The following is a 21,882-nucleotide window of genomic DNA, read 5'->3' as shown; positions in this document are numbered from 1 at the left end:
TGATACAGTATCAAACTCAACAAATGGTAGCTTCTTAAAGATTAATCTGAATTGACCTGAAACCCTAAGTGTACTTAAATTAAAAATTCATTGACTTTTGTATACTTTAGATGAATCTTTTATCCATAAATGATAACTCCATGTGTCAGTCATTTGGAAAATATTGGTTCTCTTATGCAGATTTTCTAAGTGTTGACTTAGTTTATTATAACAAAAATACCCATTGTTAACATTAACATTGGTCTTATTAAAAAAAACCTTTGAAGTTGGTATGCTCTCAAACTCATAATGATAGGTATAAGTTTTTCAGAATCAAAAAAAATTTTGTTGTAAAGTTTGAATTATGTAATCAGCAAGATATCATTAGTTGTTTTCCTTAAAATAACAAGCTCCCTTTTTTTTATTTTCAAGAAAATACTTCTAGATATACAGTCTAAGTAACCACAGTTTGTCAGTTCGTTGTTCTTTCAAATAAAAAGTGTTTTACTTAGTTTTTATTGTTGCTGTAACAGATTTAGTATTCTAGGGGTGATTCTGAATCCTTATGTTTGCAGCTTCTAGAGACTACACACAGTTCTCTGCCTTCCTCTTCCAGATCTAACAGTGTTATATTCCTCCTACTCTGCCACCATTGTTACAGCTCTTGCTGACAATCATCCATCATCTTGTGCCTCCCTGTCCTACTTTTGTCCTATTTTTCAGGACATTTTTGCTGTCAAGCCCACTTGAGTAATCCGGGTTACAGTCCCTATCTGCTGATAAGCAATCTTAATTATATCCATAAACATAGTTCTCTGCCGTACTACAAGTACATATTCACAGAATTCAGAGATTAGGATGTAGATACTTTGAGGAAAGGGGGAATCATTCTGTTTCCCACAGTCTTCTGTGATTAAAGCAACTAGTTCACCTTGCAGATCATTCAACCAAGTGCTTCTCCTTGGGGAATCTGTCATACTTAAATAGGCAACAAATGCTTCATGCATATTCCTCATATCATCAAGTAGAATATTAACATGTATGTTTTTAATGAAAATCATTATTGCTTCATCAAGGACATTCTTACCTGCACTTTCTGGAGGTGATGGTGAGTGCACAGCAGTGAAATAGAATACATGAATGCTGGCATAGTTTGGTGTCACTGGTTTGATTCATTCGAGGTGCCAGCAGTTTGGGTCACCATCATTGCTAACATCAGAGGACCTCTTGATATTACTATAAAGACAGTTTTGAAATCCTGGGTCTCCCCCCAAAGAGTCTCAGGGACCCTCAAGAGTTCATGGTCTACGCTTCGAGAAATGTTGCACAATGAAAGACCTGCAGGATGTCATACCTCATAACTTTCTAGATTAATATTAAAGGTTTTGTAAAAAACAGGGTTGTCCTTGTGGTGTGTGTCACATCAATGTCCTTCCTGTGACTGAAACACTGGGGAAGATGGGGTGAAAAATGCAAGACTTCTTGAGAGGTGTCTGAGAGGCTCAATCTGTTTCTACTTGTAAAGATTCAAAGTATTCTTACTGCTAAGAGCTTTGACTTTTGCAGCCATCTTTCCAGGAACCTAGGACTGTGTAAGTCAGATTGTGGTATGGGTGGCTATCCCTTAACCAGAATGTTTGGGTCCAGTGTGTTTCTAATTTTAGTTTTTGGAATATGTACAGATACTTTACTGCTTAAGCATCCCTGATCTGAAAATTCAAAAGCTGAAATGTTTTGAGTGTTATAACAAACCCAAAACATTTCAGATGTTGGAGCATTTCAGATTTTGAATTTTTGGGTTAGGGATGCTCAACCTGTCTCTGTTGGTTTGATTCTGTGTTGAAGTGCTTATTTCATGAGAGAGAGCCAGTTTAGTACTGTTACTTCCCATCAGTGTTGGTAGATGTTTACTTAGCGGAGATTCAAAATCTTTATCTCAAAGCCTTTGTCCTGTTTGACTGATGGTCATTCTTTTTTTCACAAACAGAAACATTTGTTTAGTGTCCAATCACTTCTGTCAGTGTTCCATATGAGCAGTTTATCTGCAAGCATGGAATTATAACCACTTAATTAAATGACCTAGAAATTATCCAAAGCAAAACTGGATAAACCCAGCCTGTTCCCAGGAAGGTTCTGGTGTCATCATTACTCTGTTGTAAGCATTACATTTAGGTATTGTGTATTCACATACATAAACTCACACGGACACATTTGTGAGTGTTTCTCAAAGAAAAAAGACCATTTTATATAACCTCATATGCAAGCCTCAGTTCTCACTCCATTGTCATTTGCTCCTTTTCTTGGAATGTTTCTTGTTGTATTCATGTAATTCCTCCTTCAGAATTTCTCATATTCTTTCAGGGAACATGCTTACTAACTAAGGATTCAAGAGCCTGAGTTCAGAGACTGCCACCTACATTCGATTTTATTGGAGTAGAAATCAAGGATACAGTCAGATTGTCACTTTAGGAGGATAGAGCAGGTGACATTTGGCACAGTTTCAAACTGGAGGAAATTTGACATTCTGGTGAATTTCTTAATCCCCTTAAAGGAACATTCCTTTCAAGCCAGCAAAACCAGTTTATTCTTCTGTCTGTAGGAGCTCACCAGGGTATGAGAAATCAGTGAAAAGAAGGGCACATTGTTCTATTGCCCTTGAAGTCAGCTTGTCCAGTGCTTTGGGGGAAGTTTCCTTACTTATCTTCTTTCCACACTAAATTCATTTTTTAATAGATCAGTGAATCCTTTTGAATGTTTCACAGTGAAATCTTAGGTCTTTATCTAAAAGTTTAAAAAAGGCATCCACAAATGCAGTGTCACTATAATTTTTCCATTGAACAGAGTGACTTTATATTGTTTGTAAAGGCAGATCTGGGAGGCCCAGCCACACAACATAGTACTCCCCCCCACCCCCGGACCCCATTGCTTTATTTCTTTGATGGTTTTTTTCTGCAGGAAGAAAGTCAGGCACTGCTCAGTCCTAGGACCTGGCTGTGTTAAGGACTCCTTTGTAATAGACATACAGCTGCCGGGGATAGTGGTGCATGCCTGTAATTCCAGCAGCTCTGGAGGCTGAGGCAGGAGGATCACGAGTTCAAAGCCAGACTCAGCAACTAAAATGAGGCTCTAAGCAATGTAGTGATACCATATCTCCAACCATTAAAAAAGCACTGGGGATGTGGCTCAGTGGTTAAGCACCCTTGGGTTCAATCCCTCGTACCAAAAAAAAAATAAAGCCTATCACCCACTCTATTTGGCAATCCCTAAATGGGAACTCAAGTTATTTCAAAGTCAAGAAAGGTCTTAGGTTCAGAGTTGCCCTCCTAACATTAGCCACACTCATTTAACCACTGAGGAAGGGGTTAAATGTCAGTGCAGCAAGTTTAACCTTGATCTTTGTTTTTGCGTACCACTCTTAGAAAAAAAATGCTTGTGTTCCTGTTAATAATTTAAATGAAGTAGCAATAATACCAATTTGTATGTTCATTTAAAAATATTCAATATCAGTCTATCCAGCTATTTGCAAGTTTCAAACTTGGAATATTACCTTCCACCCACAGGAGTAGGTAGAGTTAAGCAGAATCAGTTCTATGCAATTATAGAACTCCCAAAGAGCCCTCGTGCCTATGGGTCACGTGAAGGCTGTTGAGCTTCTTTGTCAGCAGTGCAGGGGTACTAAGGAGGGGGAGAAAGCAAGCAAAGGTTTATTCCCTAGACAGTTCTATGTTTCAACTGTCATGAACCATTTGGTTGAGAAAGTCAACAATGATAATTTAGTTCCATATTCTCTCAGTGTGCAATGGCAGGGGCTGGGTCTGTTTCAGAATTCAGAAATTTTCAAATTTTAGAAGAATAACAAAAGTCATGCACCAATATATTAATATTCCTGGTAGGATCTGGGACAGTACCCCACAATCAAGCATATGAATATTTATATAATGGGAAATATGAATATTCATACAAACAAGAATAAATTTAAAAGTATTGATGTCAGCCCCCATATCAAATTTTGCTGCTAAGTGTGTTTGCTTAAATTTGGCTTTTACCTTTTGGTTTCAGAATTGCAAATAAGAGGCCATAGACCAATTTGTATACAGTGTTAGAAATGGGGCAGGACAAGTCCAGTTAAGTCCTAGTGATATTTAATGAAATGATATCCATAAACTGTAGTTTCTAATCTTATATCCCTCCTTCCTGGGCTATTTCCTTTCTCTTCCATTCTCTGACCTTTATTTTGCTTATCTATCAGATGCATAAGATCTGCATTGTGGACTGTTGTGAGGATAGGAAGATCATTATGTCTGATACTGTACATGGTGTTTGGCATATAGGAGGTATTCAATGAACACTAGTTTGTGAAAATTTCACCTTGCCAGACAGAGTGCCAGGTAATCCCAGCTATGCAGAAGACTGAGGCAGGATTGCTTGAGTTCAGATGTTTGGGGCTAACCTGAGCAATACAGTAAAGCCCTGTCTCTTAAAAAATGTTTTTTAAATTTCACCTCTTCCATTCTCCCTTTGCATTTATTAGATTAAAAATTTATTAAAGAAGTGGCTTCAGTGCCATTCTGGAAATAAGATTAAGGGCTAAAAATTGTCCTGATGCCACTAGAGAATTAAAAGTCTAAATTTTTTTATTGCAGACTAATTTCTTGTTAAATGTCCAGTTTTCTCCTAAAATTTTGTTTGCAGATTGACTAAACTTTTTTTTTTTTATATGGATATTACTGGCAATTGAAACTAGGACCTCAAGCATGCTAGGCAAGTGAGCTATACCTCAGCCCTTTTTAAAAGTTTCTTTTGATGGACTGGGGATATAGCGTAGTTGGTAGAGTGCTTGTCTTGCATTCACAAAGCCCTGGGTTCAATCCCCAGTACCACCAAAAAAAACAAAACAAAACAAAAAAAAAAACAAGTTTCTTTTAAGACATGGTCAGGGTCTCACCAAGTTGCTAATGCTGGCCTCCAATTTGTGATTCTCCTGCTTTGGCCTCCCAAGTAGCTGGGATTACAGATATGTGGCACCATGCCCAACATAACTAGACTTTTCATTGATGAATAATTATTTTGATTAGTGTTATATCACATTTAAATCCATCAAGTGCTTCATTTTAATTGTATTTGAATTAGGAATGCTTGCCAACAGTTGATTTGCATTACGAAGCCCCTTTTTAAGTTTTGCTCCAGATACTCAACTTTTAGAAAAATATTTGGAAAGAAGTTTCCCTAAGTACATTGTTGATAATGGTAGTGTTCAGACAGTTATAACCAAGGTTTATAATTTAATATATTGGACAAGTGGTCTTGAGTGACAAATCTTTAATTTTACAAAAACAAATAAAAAACAAGGGTATTAGTGGACTTTTAAGTGCAAAACAATGTATATATATATTTTAAATACATATATATAAAATAAATATATATATATTTTAAAGTGTTTTATTAAGTGGATCTCTGTTTTTAAATTCATAAAGGCTTCACTTTTTAAAAGGGAATAATCATTATAAAAGAATTGCCCTTTGTCGTCAAACCATTTTGTAAAGCCTCATTTTGTATTTTGTAATCTGTGAAAAGAAATACTCTCAAATACCAACATCTGGTCTAATGATTTGTAATCCTGAATGCAGGACATTTGAATTTATTTTTCTGACCTTTTTCTCTTAATTCATGAGGATTATAGGTATTTGTTCCACTTCCACTATAGTTTTGGATCAGAAACAGAAGAATTAAAACAGAAGGATTTCAAGAGAAGAGAGATGTTGGCTATTTGCTGAGCTTATACCCCCAGGACTTTTAGCATTTAAGTGGGACACCGCGTACCTGCCTACATCCCTATGCATTGTGTTGCTGTCTCCACAGCTGAACTATCAGCAGAAAGTGGGCATCATGTACTGCAAAGCAGGACAGAGCACGGAAGAGGAGATGTACAACAATGAGGCAGCGGGCCCAGCCTTTGAGGAATTCCTTCAGCTGTTGGGAGAACGAGTTCGGCTAAAAGGATTTGAGAAGTACCGAGCACAGCTTGACACCAAAAGTAAGAAATACTTTTCACCTCCCACCATGCTTGTTTTCCCCCTACTGTGCTAATGTGCATATGCCAAACTATCCATAAAACAATGTTGCCATCTATTGCAGAAAATTACTTGTGATGGGGGAGAGAAAGTTAGAGGGGTAGAATGTAGCACCAGAGCAATTGAAGAACATAACCAAAATAGTCAGGATTGAGGCTGGGATATAGCTCAGTTGGTAAAGTGCTTGCCTACCATGCACAAAGCCCTGGGTTCATTCTCTAGCATCACGCATGTGCACGCATGTGCGCGCAAACACACACACACACACACACACACACACACAGAGCCAGGATTGGACTACAAGAAAATAATGTCATCAGAGGTATGGAGGGAATAAAGCAGCAGACACATATCACACAGAATCACTCCAGGATAGCACTGCACAAGTTTTATTACATGTAGCTGAATATTGGGTGATTAAAAACCATAAGAGCTCACAGCCATCTGATTGCAAGCTCTAGAATTTTTTACTTCATTAATTTGTTTTCATAATTTTCATGCTCATCCATGTAGTCTTTGTTTACTTGCTTATTTTTGTATTCTTTGAATACCTAGATGGGTTTTTGTTGTTTATTATTATTGTCCATGGTCTATCTTAACTCAAAAGGAAATAAGTTTTTTGCTTTGGTATTAATCTGGCTCATAAAGTGTGTTGATTAAAAGCACAATAATGAAGTGTCTGTTTAATTACAGTGCATGAACCCATAGTGTTGTCCACTCCCATTCCCCTAGTGTCAATAAAATAGTTTAAGTTCTCAAATATCTATTTTGGTAAGGATATGTTGGCTTCTGCTGCATGTCTACATGGAGGCAGTTTAAATTTTATCTCTAAATTCATCCATAGACACCTGTGACCTGTTTTTCTTTGAGAAGGTCTTTGAATTAGCACTTCTGTATTGCAGTCTATAGTAATCTCTCTTATTTTCTGTACAGGAAATTAAATAAGGAGTTGAGTCACGAAAACAGAAAAGCATTCATAAACTCCACTGCAGGAAGAATTTCCTGTTGCCATGGTTTTGCTGTTGCCAACTTGGAAACGACATGCAAGAGAGACTATTAAAACCCACAAATAGCCTAGCCTCTTAAATAATTTTAATGTTCTATACTGTGCTTTCAACTGCATAAAAAGTTAAATCTCTGTAAGCCTTTTTATCCAAAATATTCTGATATTCACCCCATTGTCTTAATTTGTTATGTTATATAAATCATCATCATCATAAAGAACTATTGAAAGGATCTGAGGAAAAAAATGTATGAGTATCCTGGTTTTGCAAATGAGTAGTCAGATTGGGAGCTGATAAGAATGTGTTGAAAAGAATATATTATTTGTATACTTATACCTTCCCAGCCACCTCTTCATGATGAAGGTAATGTGAGAGATGTATGACTGAAATATAGTTAAGCAGTCTGACTTCTGATAAGGCAATGCAATAAGTAAAATAGGCACTTTGTGCAAATTTTGCCCTAATATCCCAGTAGCTTTGAAGGCTAGAAGAAGATGAATCTTGACTGGCAAACTGCCTCTAACTCTACAGTTTTAGAATTACGTAAATGCACTCTGCCAGGAAGTGTTCCTTTTCACTGAGAAGTACTTCAGCCATTCAAAACATATCTCCTGAGGAGGATTCAGTTTCCTTTTCTCCCCTTTCAGAGTGTGTATTAGTGTACTTTTCTTCTTAGCAAAATACCTGAGGCTGGATAATTTGTAAGGATATGAGGTTTATTTTGCTCACAGTTCTGGAGCTCACAGTTAGTATTGGGCCCGCTTCTGCCTGGCTCAGTGAGGGCCTCAATGGTGTGGCGAAAGCACATGTGGAAGAGGCCACATGTTAAGAAAGGAAGGCAGAGAGCTGGGAAGGGTCAGTCTTGCTCCTTTTATAACAACCCATTTTTATGGAAACTCACCCTCTAAGACCAGTGCTAATCCCTTCCAAGAATAATGTTCACAGTGAAGAAGTTACCCCTTTCCACTATGTCTTGCCTTTTTAAAGGTTCCACCGTTGCTTTTTTTAATACTAGATATTGAACCCAGGGGCACTTAACTACTGAGTCACATCCCTATCACTTTTTGTTTTTTACTTAGGGCCTCACTTAGTTGCTGAGGCTTTCCTCAAACTTGTGATCTTCCTGCCTCAGCCTCTAGAGCCAATAGGATTATAGACATGCACCTCCATACCCAGCTTTACCACCTTTTAATACTACTACATTGGAGACTAAACCTGTAGCACATGAGCCCTTGGGGGGTGGGGGGGAATCACACTTAAACCTATCCATACCATAGTAGGGTATAGTTTCCAGAAACAAATGAAACTAAGGATGTATTTTTACTTGAAAGCCCGCGATAAGGCAATAATATAAAATTCTCTTTTTTATCCCTGAGCTAATAGGCAAAACCCAGAGAAGTCCAGTAGTCTCATTCTTTAAACCTCTATTAAATAAGAATAGACCACTAAGGGGTTGGGGATGTAGCTCAGTGGTAGAGCACTTGCCTAGCATATGTGAGACCTTGGTTCAGTTCCCAGCACCAAAGATGCACAAAAAGGAATAGGCCACCAAAATTGTCAAGAGCCAGACTCTATACACGCAACGGCCTCTCACTGGCTCTGATACGCTAGCAATAAGCCTGCTCTTGGGCTGGGATTGTAGCTCAGTGGTAGGGCTCTTGCCTTGTAAGCGTGAGGCACTGGGTTCAATCCTCAGCATCACATAAAAATAAATAAATAAATAAATAAAAATATTGTATCCATCTACAACTAAAAAAAATTTTTAAAAAAGACTGCTCTGTGTTCAGTCATAATCTCATCCCATTTTGTCTAACTTTATTATGTGGTATGTAATCCTCACAAAGAAAAAGTACTTTCTGGAACAAATCCTCCTAAAGAATCATTCTCACTGTAGATCTCACTTGAATCCTTGGATGTGTAGTTCATTACATTAAAATATTATTTGCTATTATTTATTCCTTTTTTTTTCTGTTTTACCTCCTTCTGAGTCTCCAGTTACAAATGTATTTTGTCACTCTCTAGTATATGTACCATAGGGTGATGTGGCTCTGCTTATTTTTTTTCCCTTTGTTTTTTCTGTGCTTCAGTTTAGATAATTCCTACTAATATGTCTTCAAGCTTCTTATGTTCCCTGCCCCCCCCCCACCGTGTCTTAATTCATTGTTAATTTAATCCAATTTCTGTTAAGGTATCATAACCATTAGAGCCAGAAGTTGCATTTGGTAAATTTTTTTCCTACCTTCTATTCTCTCCTCATTAAGATCTTATCCAAAACCTTGAATATTTTATAATAGTTGTTTTAAAGTCTTCATTTGCTAATTTTATCATCTTTGTTATTTTGAGCTTCCTTCTTTTAGTGAATTTTCCCCTACTTTGGATTCCATTTCACTACTTCATTTGTCTGGTTATTTTCTTTTAATATTTTTAGTTGTAGATGGACATAATGCCTTTTTTAAATTTATATTTATGTGGTGCTGAGGATTGAACCCAGTGCTAGGCAAGCGCTCTATCATTGAGCCGCAGCCCTGGTTATTTTTGTTAGGTATTGGATATTGTGAATGTTTGAATCATTGAGTGTTTGGATTTTATTGTCTTGAGAGAGTTGACTTTTGTTTCGGCAGGAAATTAATTTATAGAATAGATTGATCTTCATGAGCCTGGTGTTTTAGCTTTGTTGAAGCATGCCTAGAGTAGGCTTTAGTCTCTGGCTAATTTGGCCCTACTACTAAGGCATGGCTTTTCTTGCACCTGGAATACCTGCATATTCTATGAAGTGTCTGCTGTGGCTGGTCAGAGCTTAGGTGTTTTTCAACCGTGTTTGAACTGTGGCAGTTGTTTGGCTTACAGTTTTTCTTTGCTTTTGGAATTCAACTCCCTGTCTACAGTTTACTATTCACCCCAGGATTCAAGGGGGACCCCTCTTGAGATTTCTGATCCTCTACTGTGAGGTTTCTTCCTCTTAGGTGCTGTGCCTAGCAGATCTCAGCCACCTCAGTCTTCCTGAACTCCAGGCTGTCCTGGCTTCTCCTTGAAAGCCTTGCTCTATACCATTATCTTGAAAGTGCCTCTAGGTAGAAAACTGCCAGCTTCTTCCTAGCTTTCCTAGAGCTCCCTTTCTAACGCTGCCTCTTGTCTAGTTTTTGAAAACACTTGGCTCAGGCATTTCACCTCCTTTTCTCATTACTGACAATGGGAGAGTGAGTCCTGTACCAAGTACCCTGTTATATGTGGCTGGAAGCACAAGTCCCAGATGCTTTATGTACACAGGTGCCATCTCATTTAATCCCTACAAACTACTAGCTACCAGTTACCCCCCTCCTAACCCCACTTAACAGAATTGGCTTTTTTAGATTTACCAACATGCCCACACTTAGATAGCTGGTAAGCATTAGGGAAGTGGAACAGATCCTAGTGGGTATGGTTAATGAAGTGTGCGGAGAGCATAATGTGAGCTCCAAGCCTGGCTATTTGGCTCTGTCTTTCCTCTCTCAGTCCCTTAGACTAATCTCATGAGACAGCTCTACTTGTCATGTGTTGTGATTATATTTGGATTTTCTTCTATGAAGGAGAGAGAGGCTGAGGAAGGAAAGGATTGATGGAGATATCAGACCATTTCTTCTTTTTCATAATTATCTGTACAAGTCCATTTCTTCATCTCAGAAATAAGGACTTGGAGCAGACAAATAACCTACAGATAAATATGTCATAGGCTGGACAAGCTTTCTATGAAGAATTTTCAGTAGTGGATTTTTTTTTTCTTTTCTTTGTCTTATTATTATTATTTGAATGACGTATAATTCAAATAATCACCATTTACCTCACAGTGTGATAAATACAAAAATAAACTTCTCTCCAAGCAGTTTATTTTTGGAAAGTGGAAGACCACCCTGATTTTAAGCTGTGCCTATTGATCATTATTTAGGGATTCATTTCCTGACCGAGTCTTGCCTGTCAGGTCAGCACCCATGAGCCTTGCAAATCTTTTATAAAGCATTCCTTCTCAGCCTTGCCCTCTTTAACATGTTGCAATTTCATGAATGCTTGTTGCCTCCTCTATTTTTCAATGATGTTGTCAACAGTTGAAATTCAGGGGCTTGGAAGAGACTTAGATTTTTCATAAATAAAATGAATTCTTCTTTATTGGGAATATTTTAACTCAGATAGGGAAAAGTATAAAAATAGCATACTTAAATGCTTTGCACAAGCAAAGGGCTAGTCAATATTCTAGAAACTGTTGAATAAAGGAGTCTTTTTAAGGAAACTGCACTTTTTAATTTAACTGAACAAAATTGTACACTCTCACTAGCACATTTATCAAGCATCTTTTATGGGCTACCACTTTCATATACTTTATTTCACTTAATCCTCTTGACAGTGAGAATACTGAAGAATATAGAAGTGAAGTGACTTATATGTAGTCATTTGACAAGTGATACTATTGCCATCCCTGATCAGATCTTCTTACTTCCAAGCTGGGGATCATGTAATTGCAGTTATCCTACAACGTGAGCAGTGGTTAGAAAATAGTAGTGGCTGACTGTTAAGTACCAGCTGCACACTATCTCTGTCCATGTCTCTCAATAGGCTAGTGATTTTGAGAAGCCTTGAGCTCCAAGAACATTTCTTAAACTAACACAGTATCAATTTGCCTTTTATAGTAAAGGGTAATAGCAATAGTTGTTGGAACTGTTCTCAAGCTTATCTTCCTTGAAGTAAATTAACCTGTCTCCTGACCAAGGCTAAAAATTCATTTTTAAAAATTAGGAAATACATCAGATGCCAGACAAATGGAATTCTTCACTTCCCCCAACTACTTCATACGTGAGTAAATCAGTAGTACCCTAGGATCCAAAACTTGTCTCATCTCAGATATATGCCAATGTTCCACAATGCATACCTTGTGTTTGCTGTGCTTCTGAGCATCCCTGATCCTTCAAGGAAGGTTGCACACATGTGAGATCTCACTCTAGCATGAGGATCTTAAATGAATGGTCCCAGCAGTAAGCTGTTAGAATATATATTCTTTCAAACTGTGGATTAGAATCAGATTTACAATCTATCTGTGATTTAATTTACATTGATGTTACTTTTCTTCTTCTTCTTTTTTTTTTTTTTTTTAGTGTTGGGGATCAAATCCAGGGCTTCAAGCATGCTAGGCATGCATTCTACCACTGAACTACATCCCCAGCCTCCTTAGATATTTAAAACTGAGGACTTTTCCTAAAATCGATTTGTATAGATTTATTTTCTTTCATTGAGCTTTTCTTGTTTAATGACCATGAAAAAGTTATATGAAAGTTTTAATTACTTTTTCCTCATTTCAATTGACACACATCTACCATATCATCCATGCATTCAACTACCTAAAAGCAAAAGAGTCAAAAGAAGTTAGGTACAGCTGTGACACTGTCTGTACCTTGAAACTGCTTCTGCAGGCTTATTTACCTATTTATATCATCTTCAAGTAGAAATGCTTGATGTAGGACATTATCACTTATCTATACCTTTTAAAGCAATTGAGAATATTATCATTCCTCAATTATTCAGTGTCTTCTTCTCATTATCTAGTTTGATTCTTAGAGAAGTTTTACTTGTTATGACTTAACCTTCAAGTTCCAATTTATGAGTGAGTACATGCCCCTGCCTGGAAATATGAGTTGGAGATGGGTCTTGTGATTGTTGAGATGACCTATATGGTGCCTGAGATTCCTCAATATGTATTTTTTTTTGACAAATAAAAAGGCATTTTATCTATTTTTCTAATTTTCATCCTGTTAAGACTTTCATAGTTTCAGGATTTCATGGTTACTAAAAATACAATAATGAGCCCGGTGTGGTAGTTCACCTGCAATCCCCCAAAATTTGGTGGCTTAAACAGACTAGCCTGAAAATCTTATTAGCAAAACCCTGTCTCAAAATAAAAATTTTAAAAAAGGGATGGGAATGTAGCTCAGTAGTAAGTTCCCTGGGTTCAAACCCCAGTTCCAAGGGGGAATAGAACCAAGAACAAGAACATTAGATATTTTATTTTATTTTAGAAAATACAGTGACCATTCTTTTTCTATTCTCCCTGGTAAAGCTTAGCAATTCTATTATGTACATAGTAATTTCCAGATTTTAGAATTTACTACTTCTCAGAAATTTTTGTTGTTTTGACCCTAGTTTCATCTCTGAAACTTTTGAAACTATTTCCAAAATGTTGGAAATTCTCAGCAAATTCTGGGATTTCCAAAGATCCCAGCAAATGGTGGTCAAGTAGCATATGTTGTATGAGGTGAGATGTGAAGAGGAAAGAAATGTCTAGAAACAGCAAAGTAAATTATCTCTTGGGTTGTCTTCCATATCAGTTTTTCTCTCTGACAATAATCCTTTTTATATTAGCTATATAAAGCAAAATGTTACAAATTAATACAAGTGACAATCTTTTCTTCTAGCTCATTAATTTTGCTTAAAATTTACTTGAAACACTGGTAAATATACATCATATGTGACACAGTCACCTTAAAATTTTAAAATGCAGTAATCAGTTCTGTATATATTTATAGCAGGGATCTTTAACAGTGGATAAGTTCTTCTTACTCAAGTCCAATCTTAAACAGTAGAGTACTTTATTGTAGTAAAATGCTGCGGTTTTTTTGTGGTGGTGATACTGAGATTTGTAAGATTCTTTTCTTGGGTAGTCATACATGGGTACATATTTCTGCAAACTTTTTTTATTTTTGGTACCAGGGATTTAACTCAAGGGCACTCAGCCTCTGAGCCACATCCCCAGCCCTGTTTTGTATTTTATTTAGAGACAGGGTCTCACCAACTTGCTTAGAGCCTCACTAAGTTGCTGAGACTAGCTTTGAACTCATGATCCTCCTGCCTCAGCCACCCAGGCCGCTGGGATTATAGGCATGCACCACTGCATCCAGTTTATTTCTGCAGTTTTTAAAAAATAATCTTAGCTTTGTTCTATTTTTAACTTATTTTTAAACCCTAGTATTTTATACCAGCTTCAAAATTAATACCTTCTAATAAGCTCAAGCTTAAAATTAGATATCTAGAACACCTTTCTAAAGCTGTCTGTAAGCCACAATTGTAGTCTGTGCTTGGGGCAGTATCTAAGGGCCATGGAGCTACTTCTGTGGAGCTACTGCCTTAGAATTACCTAGAGTGTTTATTAAAAACAGATTCCTCTGTTGAGGCCCCATACCCAATGTGCAGCACTCTTGCGGTTGGGGCCTGGGATTCTGCCTTTGAGAACTATAGCCTTTGTCTTATAGCATCTTTCTCTAAAATGCAGCAAAATGTTCTGGTCTTCAAAAATATAGTTGATGGAGGGTTGTGCCCAGACTGAAAGTACTTCTGTTCCTTTTGTGGTTTATAAACCATGTCTTTCAAGTCTAAACTGATATTCCCTTTGATTTGGGTAGTTAGTAACTCTCTTCCCTGGTTTCCAAGAATTTGTGGTCATATTGATTCTGAAACTATTTTTGTTTAGGCAGTAGAAGTTCCCCACCGCCCAACCCATTAAAAAAGGTGAAAACACAACACATACCTTTAAGTCTTTAAAAAAATTGTTGTGCATTCCTAAAATACCTTTGTGCTTCAGAGTTTCGGATTTGTTATCACTGTGTGTTAAGAACAGTTGTCTTGCTTGAATTGGAAGTATTAGAAAAAGTTTCTTTTCTCTCTCTCTTTTTTATATATATTTTTAGTTGTAGATTGACATAATGCCTTTATTTTATTCATTCATTTTTATGTGGTGCTGAGGATCGAACCCAGTGCCTCACATGAGCTAGGCAAGTGTTCTACCACTGAGCCACAACCCTAGCCTCTAGAAGTAGTTTCTTAACTTGATATTTATGTGCAGAAATCAGGAGTCAGGGAACTTGGATAATCATTTTGTCATTACTTTCACAGAGCTTAGGTCAAAATTTAGAAATTCCTTCAATTGTGAATATAGACAACAAACCATAGTACTAACTGCTCTGCCTATGATTCTGTTGTCCATAAATAGGAGATGTTTTCATATCACATTATCTATTGGTGCAGCTATCTTAGAATATTGCTTGGACTTATCATTCCTTCAGAATTATAATAGAAGTAGATAAATTATTAGATCTTATAAATTTTATGTATATTGTATTTTTAAATTTTCTGTATAATTGATTTATTTTGAAATTGTACATTTTTTTAATTCATTAACAAATATTATTCTGAGAAGAAATCCAATTTCATAGGTCTCCTAGACTGCCAAAAAAGATTGGTTATTTTTTAAAAAGGAAAGTACTAAAACCTACAGTGGGTCTTGTTTAGACCTTTTCTTTCCAAATAATTTTCTTTCCTTCTTCCTTTTTTCCCCTGAGATATTTATCTTAAATGAATTAGTTTTCCTATTCTGATAGTCATTTCATCATTTTGTATTTTTTTACTGTAGCTGACTCCACTGGAACCCATTCTCTGTACACAACATACAAAGACTATGAGATTATGTTCCATGTGTCTACCATGCTGCCCTATACACCCAACAACAAGCAACAGGTAAGAGATCTTCATGCTATCAGTGCTTCCCCCGCTTATTTCATTTCCCCAAGAAGCCTAAGTGGCAAGTTTGTAAAATTTGAAACCAGAATTTAGTGTTGCACCTGTCACCGCAGCAGGAAGCTTTGTGATTTGTGCTCTGTGGAAACAGGAATAGCAAATGAGCGGAAAACAAATGAAGAGACACAGATTCCAGGTTAACAGCCAGCTGGATGGCTTTGCGAATTAATCATTTGCTTTTCACCCACAGGGATTGAGGTTTTCATGAAATCTGAAGAGAACAAGTTGAAATCGTGATTAGATGACTCTGCAGGGTTGCAAAGAACATGCAGGAAGTGGGTGAAATTTCTCAAGAGGCCAGTGCAGAAAGCAGCAAAGTACTGATTCTTCATTTAGATTTCAAGGGAGATTTAGTCTAACTTGGAGAAAAGTCACAGTGTCAGTAGAATCTCAGAATAATGTTCTGTCATAGCATGTTCATCAGGAGATGTCAAGGACCTTAAATAACAACTGCATGTGTCTGTGTCACACAATGTAGTCTGTCTTAAAAAGATCTAAAAGCACAGTGTGTCATTACTAAAATTTGAGATAGTAAAGTGCAGCAACTAAGAAGTATGATCATTACAGAGTAAAATGGAAACTGGCAGTATCGTTTTTGAGAATATGTGGTAGGTTTTTTTTTTAGTTCAAAATAAATAATACCAACTAGAGAACTAAAAAGACTCTCCTTTCAAAGCTATTAAAAACATGAACAGTCCAGTTTTACTTGTGACCTTAAAGTGGATGTAGATTTTTGTTATTGTCAATTGTTGTACTAACAGAACTCAGGCCAGCTGCAGAATGAATCACATCCTCTTTCACAGAATTTTACCAAACACTGATCTAATCTAGCACTTCATCGATTTAGGTTTGAGTAAATCACAAATCTAAGTAGTGAAAGTTTCCTTTCAAGATTATCATATTAATAAAAAATAGGACAAAAAGTAGTGAATCAGTTATAAATCTAAAATGAACCTGTTTTAAGATAAACTCACTAATCTGGACTTTGTTGACACTTTGTCTTATGCAAACTCCAAGTTCTAGATTTCTCTAAAATATACCATGCTAACTAGACTTCTTATTGTGACCAGTCAGTAGACCAAAAAAAAAAAAAAAAAAAATTAAGAACTTTAACAAATTATCTTTAATGGGGAGATAAAAGGCTTATTCTGCCTGAATACTCAGAATAGAAAGATCAGATTTGTGAGGGTAAAAAATTTAATAAGATTCAGTTATTTCTAAGTAAATGAGTTTAAGTTGATATTTAAGTGGAAAACTATTTTAATTTGGGGGTCTAATCAAAGCAAAAGTGTGTGATCATAGACAAGAATAAGAAAATAATTAGTACTGTTATATATTAAGAAATTTTTGCCATCTGAGTGACACATACCTGTAATCCCAATGACTTGAGAGGCTGAGGCAGGAGGCTTAAAATTTCAAGGCCAGCCTTAACTACTTGGTGACTTGGTAGGACCCTGTCTCAAAATAAAAAAGTTAAAAGGGCTGGGAATGTGGCTCAATGGTAGAGGAAGCCTGGGTTCAATCTCCAGTATAAAAAGAGAAAACAAATTCTCATTCTTTAGCTGAGGAATTAATTTTCTTCTGTATAGATGACTTTATGCATGGAAAAACATGGAAATAATGTATCTCTTATAATCTTTTTTTTTTTGCGCTCTTTTAAAAATGAATACAGGCTTTTATTATGCGTAAGAGAGATAAATGGATTTGTTTCTGTTTTGTCCTTCATGAAGTCATTAATTTCAGATATCAAGACACATATCAAGGAAAGAATGACATTACATGAAAAAAGATGATGTCCCCTATTGTCATCTATGCATGAATGGACATAGACAAGTAGTATTTATTTTTGGCTTGTTAAAGCTCTTGAATATGTTAATAATCTTTAATTATTGGAATATTCTGAGCAGCAATCAATTCAGTCCATAACATCTGATTATATATCATGTTTAGAAATGAAGTAAAATGACTCAATTGAAGATAATATGGGATATTTACAAATTCCTAAGGTTAAAAGCGCATTTCCTAAACATTCTAACCCCCAATTCTTTTTTTTTTTTATTTTATTTTTTATTGTTGGTTGTTCAAAACATTACAAATTTCTTGACATATCATATTCCACACTTTGATTCAAGTGGGTTATGAACTCCCACCTTCACCCCTTACACAGATTGCAGAATCACATCAGTTACACATCCATTGATTTACATATTGCCATACTAGTGTCTGTTGTGCTCCGCTGCCTTTCCCATCCTCCCCCCTCCCCCCTCCCCTCCTCTCCCCTTCCCTCCCCTCCTCTCTCTCTACCCCCTCCACTGTATAACCCTGAGGGTCTCCTTCCATTTCCATGCAATTTCCCTTCTCTCTCCCTTCTAACCCCCAATTCTCAATCCTAATCTAAAAGGCATCTTTTCTCCTAGTTGACAGCCAGTATAGATCATTGATTTTACTGTTACGTAATTTGCGTACCTTGATGTCACTAGAGAATTTTTTAAGTTTTATAAGTGCAACCTTATGTCTAATGGATAGTGCATAAAATGTCACATTGAGTTATTTTTCTCTTTTAAGAGCTTCCATAAAATAAATATATGAGCTGGGTGTGGTGTTGCATGCCTGTAATCTCAGAGGCTCAGGAGGCTGAGGCAGGAGGATCATGAGTTCAACGCCAGCCTCAACACTTAGCAAGGTCCTAAGCAACTTAGCAAGACCCTGTTTCTACATAAAATATATTAGAAAGGGCTAGGGATGTGGCTCAGTGACTAAGCACCCCTGGGTTTAATCTCTGGTACCTAGATAAATAAATAAATAAGAGAAACACATATTTCGTTCATTTTTTCTTTACACTATTGAATTAAAGTGTTATAATCCCCTTGTGAAAAGGCAGTGGCCTACAATGATTTGGGGTGCCTGAATTTGAAACCACCTATATAAAACACCATTTAACATGAAACAGAAGGTCGTCTTAAGCAGCTTTCACTGTAATTAAAGTAGCTGTTTAAACCTGAAATTTAACCTACTTTTAAATCGTTACTCCATTGTGGAATATTATTACTTTCGACACTCTCAGTTTGTGACATAAAAAGTCTAACAGCAACACCTTAGCCACGTTTTCTCTAAATGCAGCCAATTAAACCAGAACATAAATTGCCTTGTAATTGCTTCAGCCGTTCTCATCTCTGAAATCTTCCCTGTGGCAAGTTTCTTTCTTATACAAAAATGGAACAAAACTGTTGTTATAGAAACTGAGGGTTTGGAGATGTTTGGGTCTGAGCATAATATGCCAGATATTGGTTAGATTTATTTGAATGGCCTTATATTTTATGCAAATTTCAGAATATTCATTTCCATATTCCTTGGAGGGAATAAGACAAGCTAAAATATTGACAATAACTGCATAGATTACCTACCCTAGTCTGTACTGATTAGTAATGAGTGTTTTAAATACGGTTATATAAAGAAAATCGGGAGGGGAAATAAGGGCGCTGTCATTTATGTTGATTGCTTATTTTTTTCATAGCTCCTACGAAAGCGGCATATTGGAAATGATATTGTAACAATTGTTTTCCAAGAGCCTGGAGCACAGCCATTCAGCCCGAAAAATATCAGATCCCATTTTCAGCATGTCTTTGTCATTGTCAGGGCTCACAGCCCCTGCACCGACAACGTCTGTTACAGGTATGTACCCCTACTTCGCTAGTGGCTAGGTGGACACTGACTGAGTGTCATGCAGAGGCCCCATCCAGCTTTGCTTTCTGAAGTGGCAGTGGAGAGTCCGTGACTATTTATTTTGGTCCTTAAATTGTGTATGCAGTTGAACAGATTCACACAGTGACATAACCTGATGGCATTGGCATCCCCCAGACTCGTTAGTTAGACACCTGCTGTTTCCATTTGCACCTCCTCCTTAGGCAGTAGCCTTCATCCATACCATCTGGTTACTAACCAACTAATTACTCATAGTGTTAATTATATATAATACACACACACACACACACACACACACACACACGGCAAAAGCAGAGATAAATTCTCATAATAAATGGGGGAGAGAAATTCACTTTTAAACAATTATTGTCATTAAAAAAGCCTAATCTTGTTTCTGACTTCTTGATTCACTGTAGTTTCTAAATATAACTTTAGAGGCATTTCTATACTTTCTTAAACATCTGTTGAAAATACTTCAGTGTCAATAGTTGACCAATCTCATGAGTATCTGAATTCAGAGGGCTTAGGTACTAAAGGAGATAGGACCTGTGATGCTGTCTTGATTTGAATGGAACCCCAAGAAGTGTAAGGATATTCTAGTATTTGTAAGACATGTCTAATACTCATCAAGCCTTTCAAAGTATGAAAGTTTAGCATATCTTTACATCCATAAGCTTCAGGTGTTAGACTTTGTTAATCTTTTATATTCATTTTTGAAGTAATGTGGCTACCTGCACAGAAAGTGGCCAATACAGACTAATAATGAGTTTGTGAGGTCCACTACTATCTAATTCTAGGGTAATGCAGGTTAATTCTAGGAGTGAAGCACTTTAGGGGTCAGAGTTAGTAAAGGTTACTCTAGACTGCTGCTGACTGCTGCTGTCCTTGCTTGCATCACAGGATGCATTCAATGAGGTCTTCCTGTAAGCTCAGTACCACTCTCTCTACCTTACATGTGTTACCTCATTTAATCTTGGTGTGTGTATATGTGTGTACATGTTCTTTATTTTTGTATTATATGTAAATAGAATTAAAATTACACTTGTGATTATTATCTCATGCATTCTTTGTGTTTTAACAGTTATTTTTATTGGCACATTGTACTTATGCATAATAGTGAGGTTTATTATGTAATTTGTACATGCACACAATATAATTTGTTCAGACTTATTCTCCAGTACTTTTCCTTTTCCCTCACTTAATCTTTAAAACCTATGAAGGCAGGTACCATTTTTGTCCCCATTTCAGACAATGAAATTGAAGTACACAATGGCTATATAACTTGCCTGAGTCCAGCTGACTCTCACTGGGCAGAATTAGATGTAGGTGGGGGTTGGGTACTGGGGATTGAACCAGGGTCTTGTGTATGCTAGCTAAACACTCTACCACTGAACTATCTACCCAGCCCTATTTTACTTTATTTTTCCATTCCATTCCTCCCCTTACCCTCTCCCTCTTTCACAAGCCATGAAAGGTGGGTTTTTGTAGTCCTTGCTCCTGACATGCAGCTATGTTCCAAAATTTCTCAGATACTTGAGCCTATATAAATACCCAAACCAGGGAGGTCTTCAGTTTCCTAAGTTCCAGGATGGAAACCCTGATAGTGTAGATCTACATCTGAAGCCCCTTCACCTAAGACATACTCTTTGAAATCTGCTTGGGTAGTTGTAGAATGAATAAATAAGCACAGAACATTTGGCTATAATTGATATGGATAACTTTTTATTTAGAAAATACCTGAGCATACCTGAGCATTTGAAGCATGCTATCTACTGGATTCATGTAAAAGGATTTCACACTACTTTGTAGATAGAAAGCTAAGCCCTTTTTGAATGGGCACCTGGAAGTTTGGGGAATGGAAAACTAGACAGTTTCTTCTAAAGAAAATTTATTCTTTTTCAGGCTTTTGTCTAAATCAGTACTGTTCAGTAGAAATATACAAGCCAGGGCTGTGGATGTAGCTCAGCTCTATGGTGCTTGCCTAGCATGCATGAGGCCCTGGGTTCAATCCCCATTACCACAAGAAGGGAAAGAAAAAAAATAAAATACAAATCACATATTAATTTTATATTTTTCTAATAGCCAGATTTTTTAAAAAGTAATAAGGAATAGGTGAAATTAATTTTGATACTGTTTTTTCACCCCATATAATATTTTATTTACCAAATATATTTAAGTTTTAACATTTCAACTTGGACTAGTGTGATTCTTAAAATTAAAAAAAATACTGTAACATTTACATTTTTTGGACTAAGTCTTTGCAATCTGGAGTGTATTTTAGACTTAACAGCACATCTGAGGATGTTAAATTTTCAGTGGACATAATCTGTATTAAGATTTCATAAAACTTTCAATTGAAAAGGTAGATTTTTACACCCAGATTGTTCCAGACACACTTTTAAAAAATATTTCAATTGAATTAAATGCCAGTTTTAAAATTTATATTAATTAAAATTTAATATTATTTAATATTCCTTGCTCACACCAATCAGATTTCAAGTACTCAGAAACTGTATGTTGTCAATGGTCACCATAAT

The 21,882-nt window shown here is 36.5% G+C and overlaps 1 protein-coding gene across 9 annotated transcripts in view; it reads left to right on the top strand.

Moving 5' to 3' along the window:
* Sipa1l1 (signal induced proliferation associated 1 like 1) overlaps window positions 1-21,882 on the top strand; it is a 364,872-nt gene that overhangs the window by 267,846 nt on the left and 75,144 nt on the right. For all 9 annotated transcript variants that reach the window (XM_071607707.1, XM_071607706.1, XM_071607705.1 and 6 more), the window contains 3 exons: window positions 5,839-6,013; window positions 15,480-15,583; window positions 19,158-19,315. In XM_071607707.1, coding sequence (XP_071463808.1) covers window positions 5,839-6,013; window positions 15,480-15,583; window positions 19,158-19,315 — 437 coding nt within the window. The remainder of the gene's footprint in view (window positions 1-5,838; window positions 6,014-15,479; window positions 15,584-19,157; window positions 19,316-21,882) is intronic.

This window comes from Marmota flaviventris, chromosome 2 (assembly GCF_047511675.1).
Source record: "Marmota flaviventris isolate mMarFla1 chromosome 2, mMarFla1.hap1, whole genome shotgun sequence".
Taxonomy (NCBI): Eukaryota; Metazoa; Chordata; class Mammalia; order Rodentia; family Sciuridae; genus Marmota; species Marmota flaviventris.
Note: the sequence above shows the minus strand (reverse complement) of the source record. Positions and strands in the feature narration are given on the sequence as shown.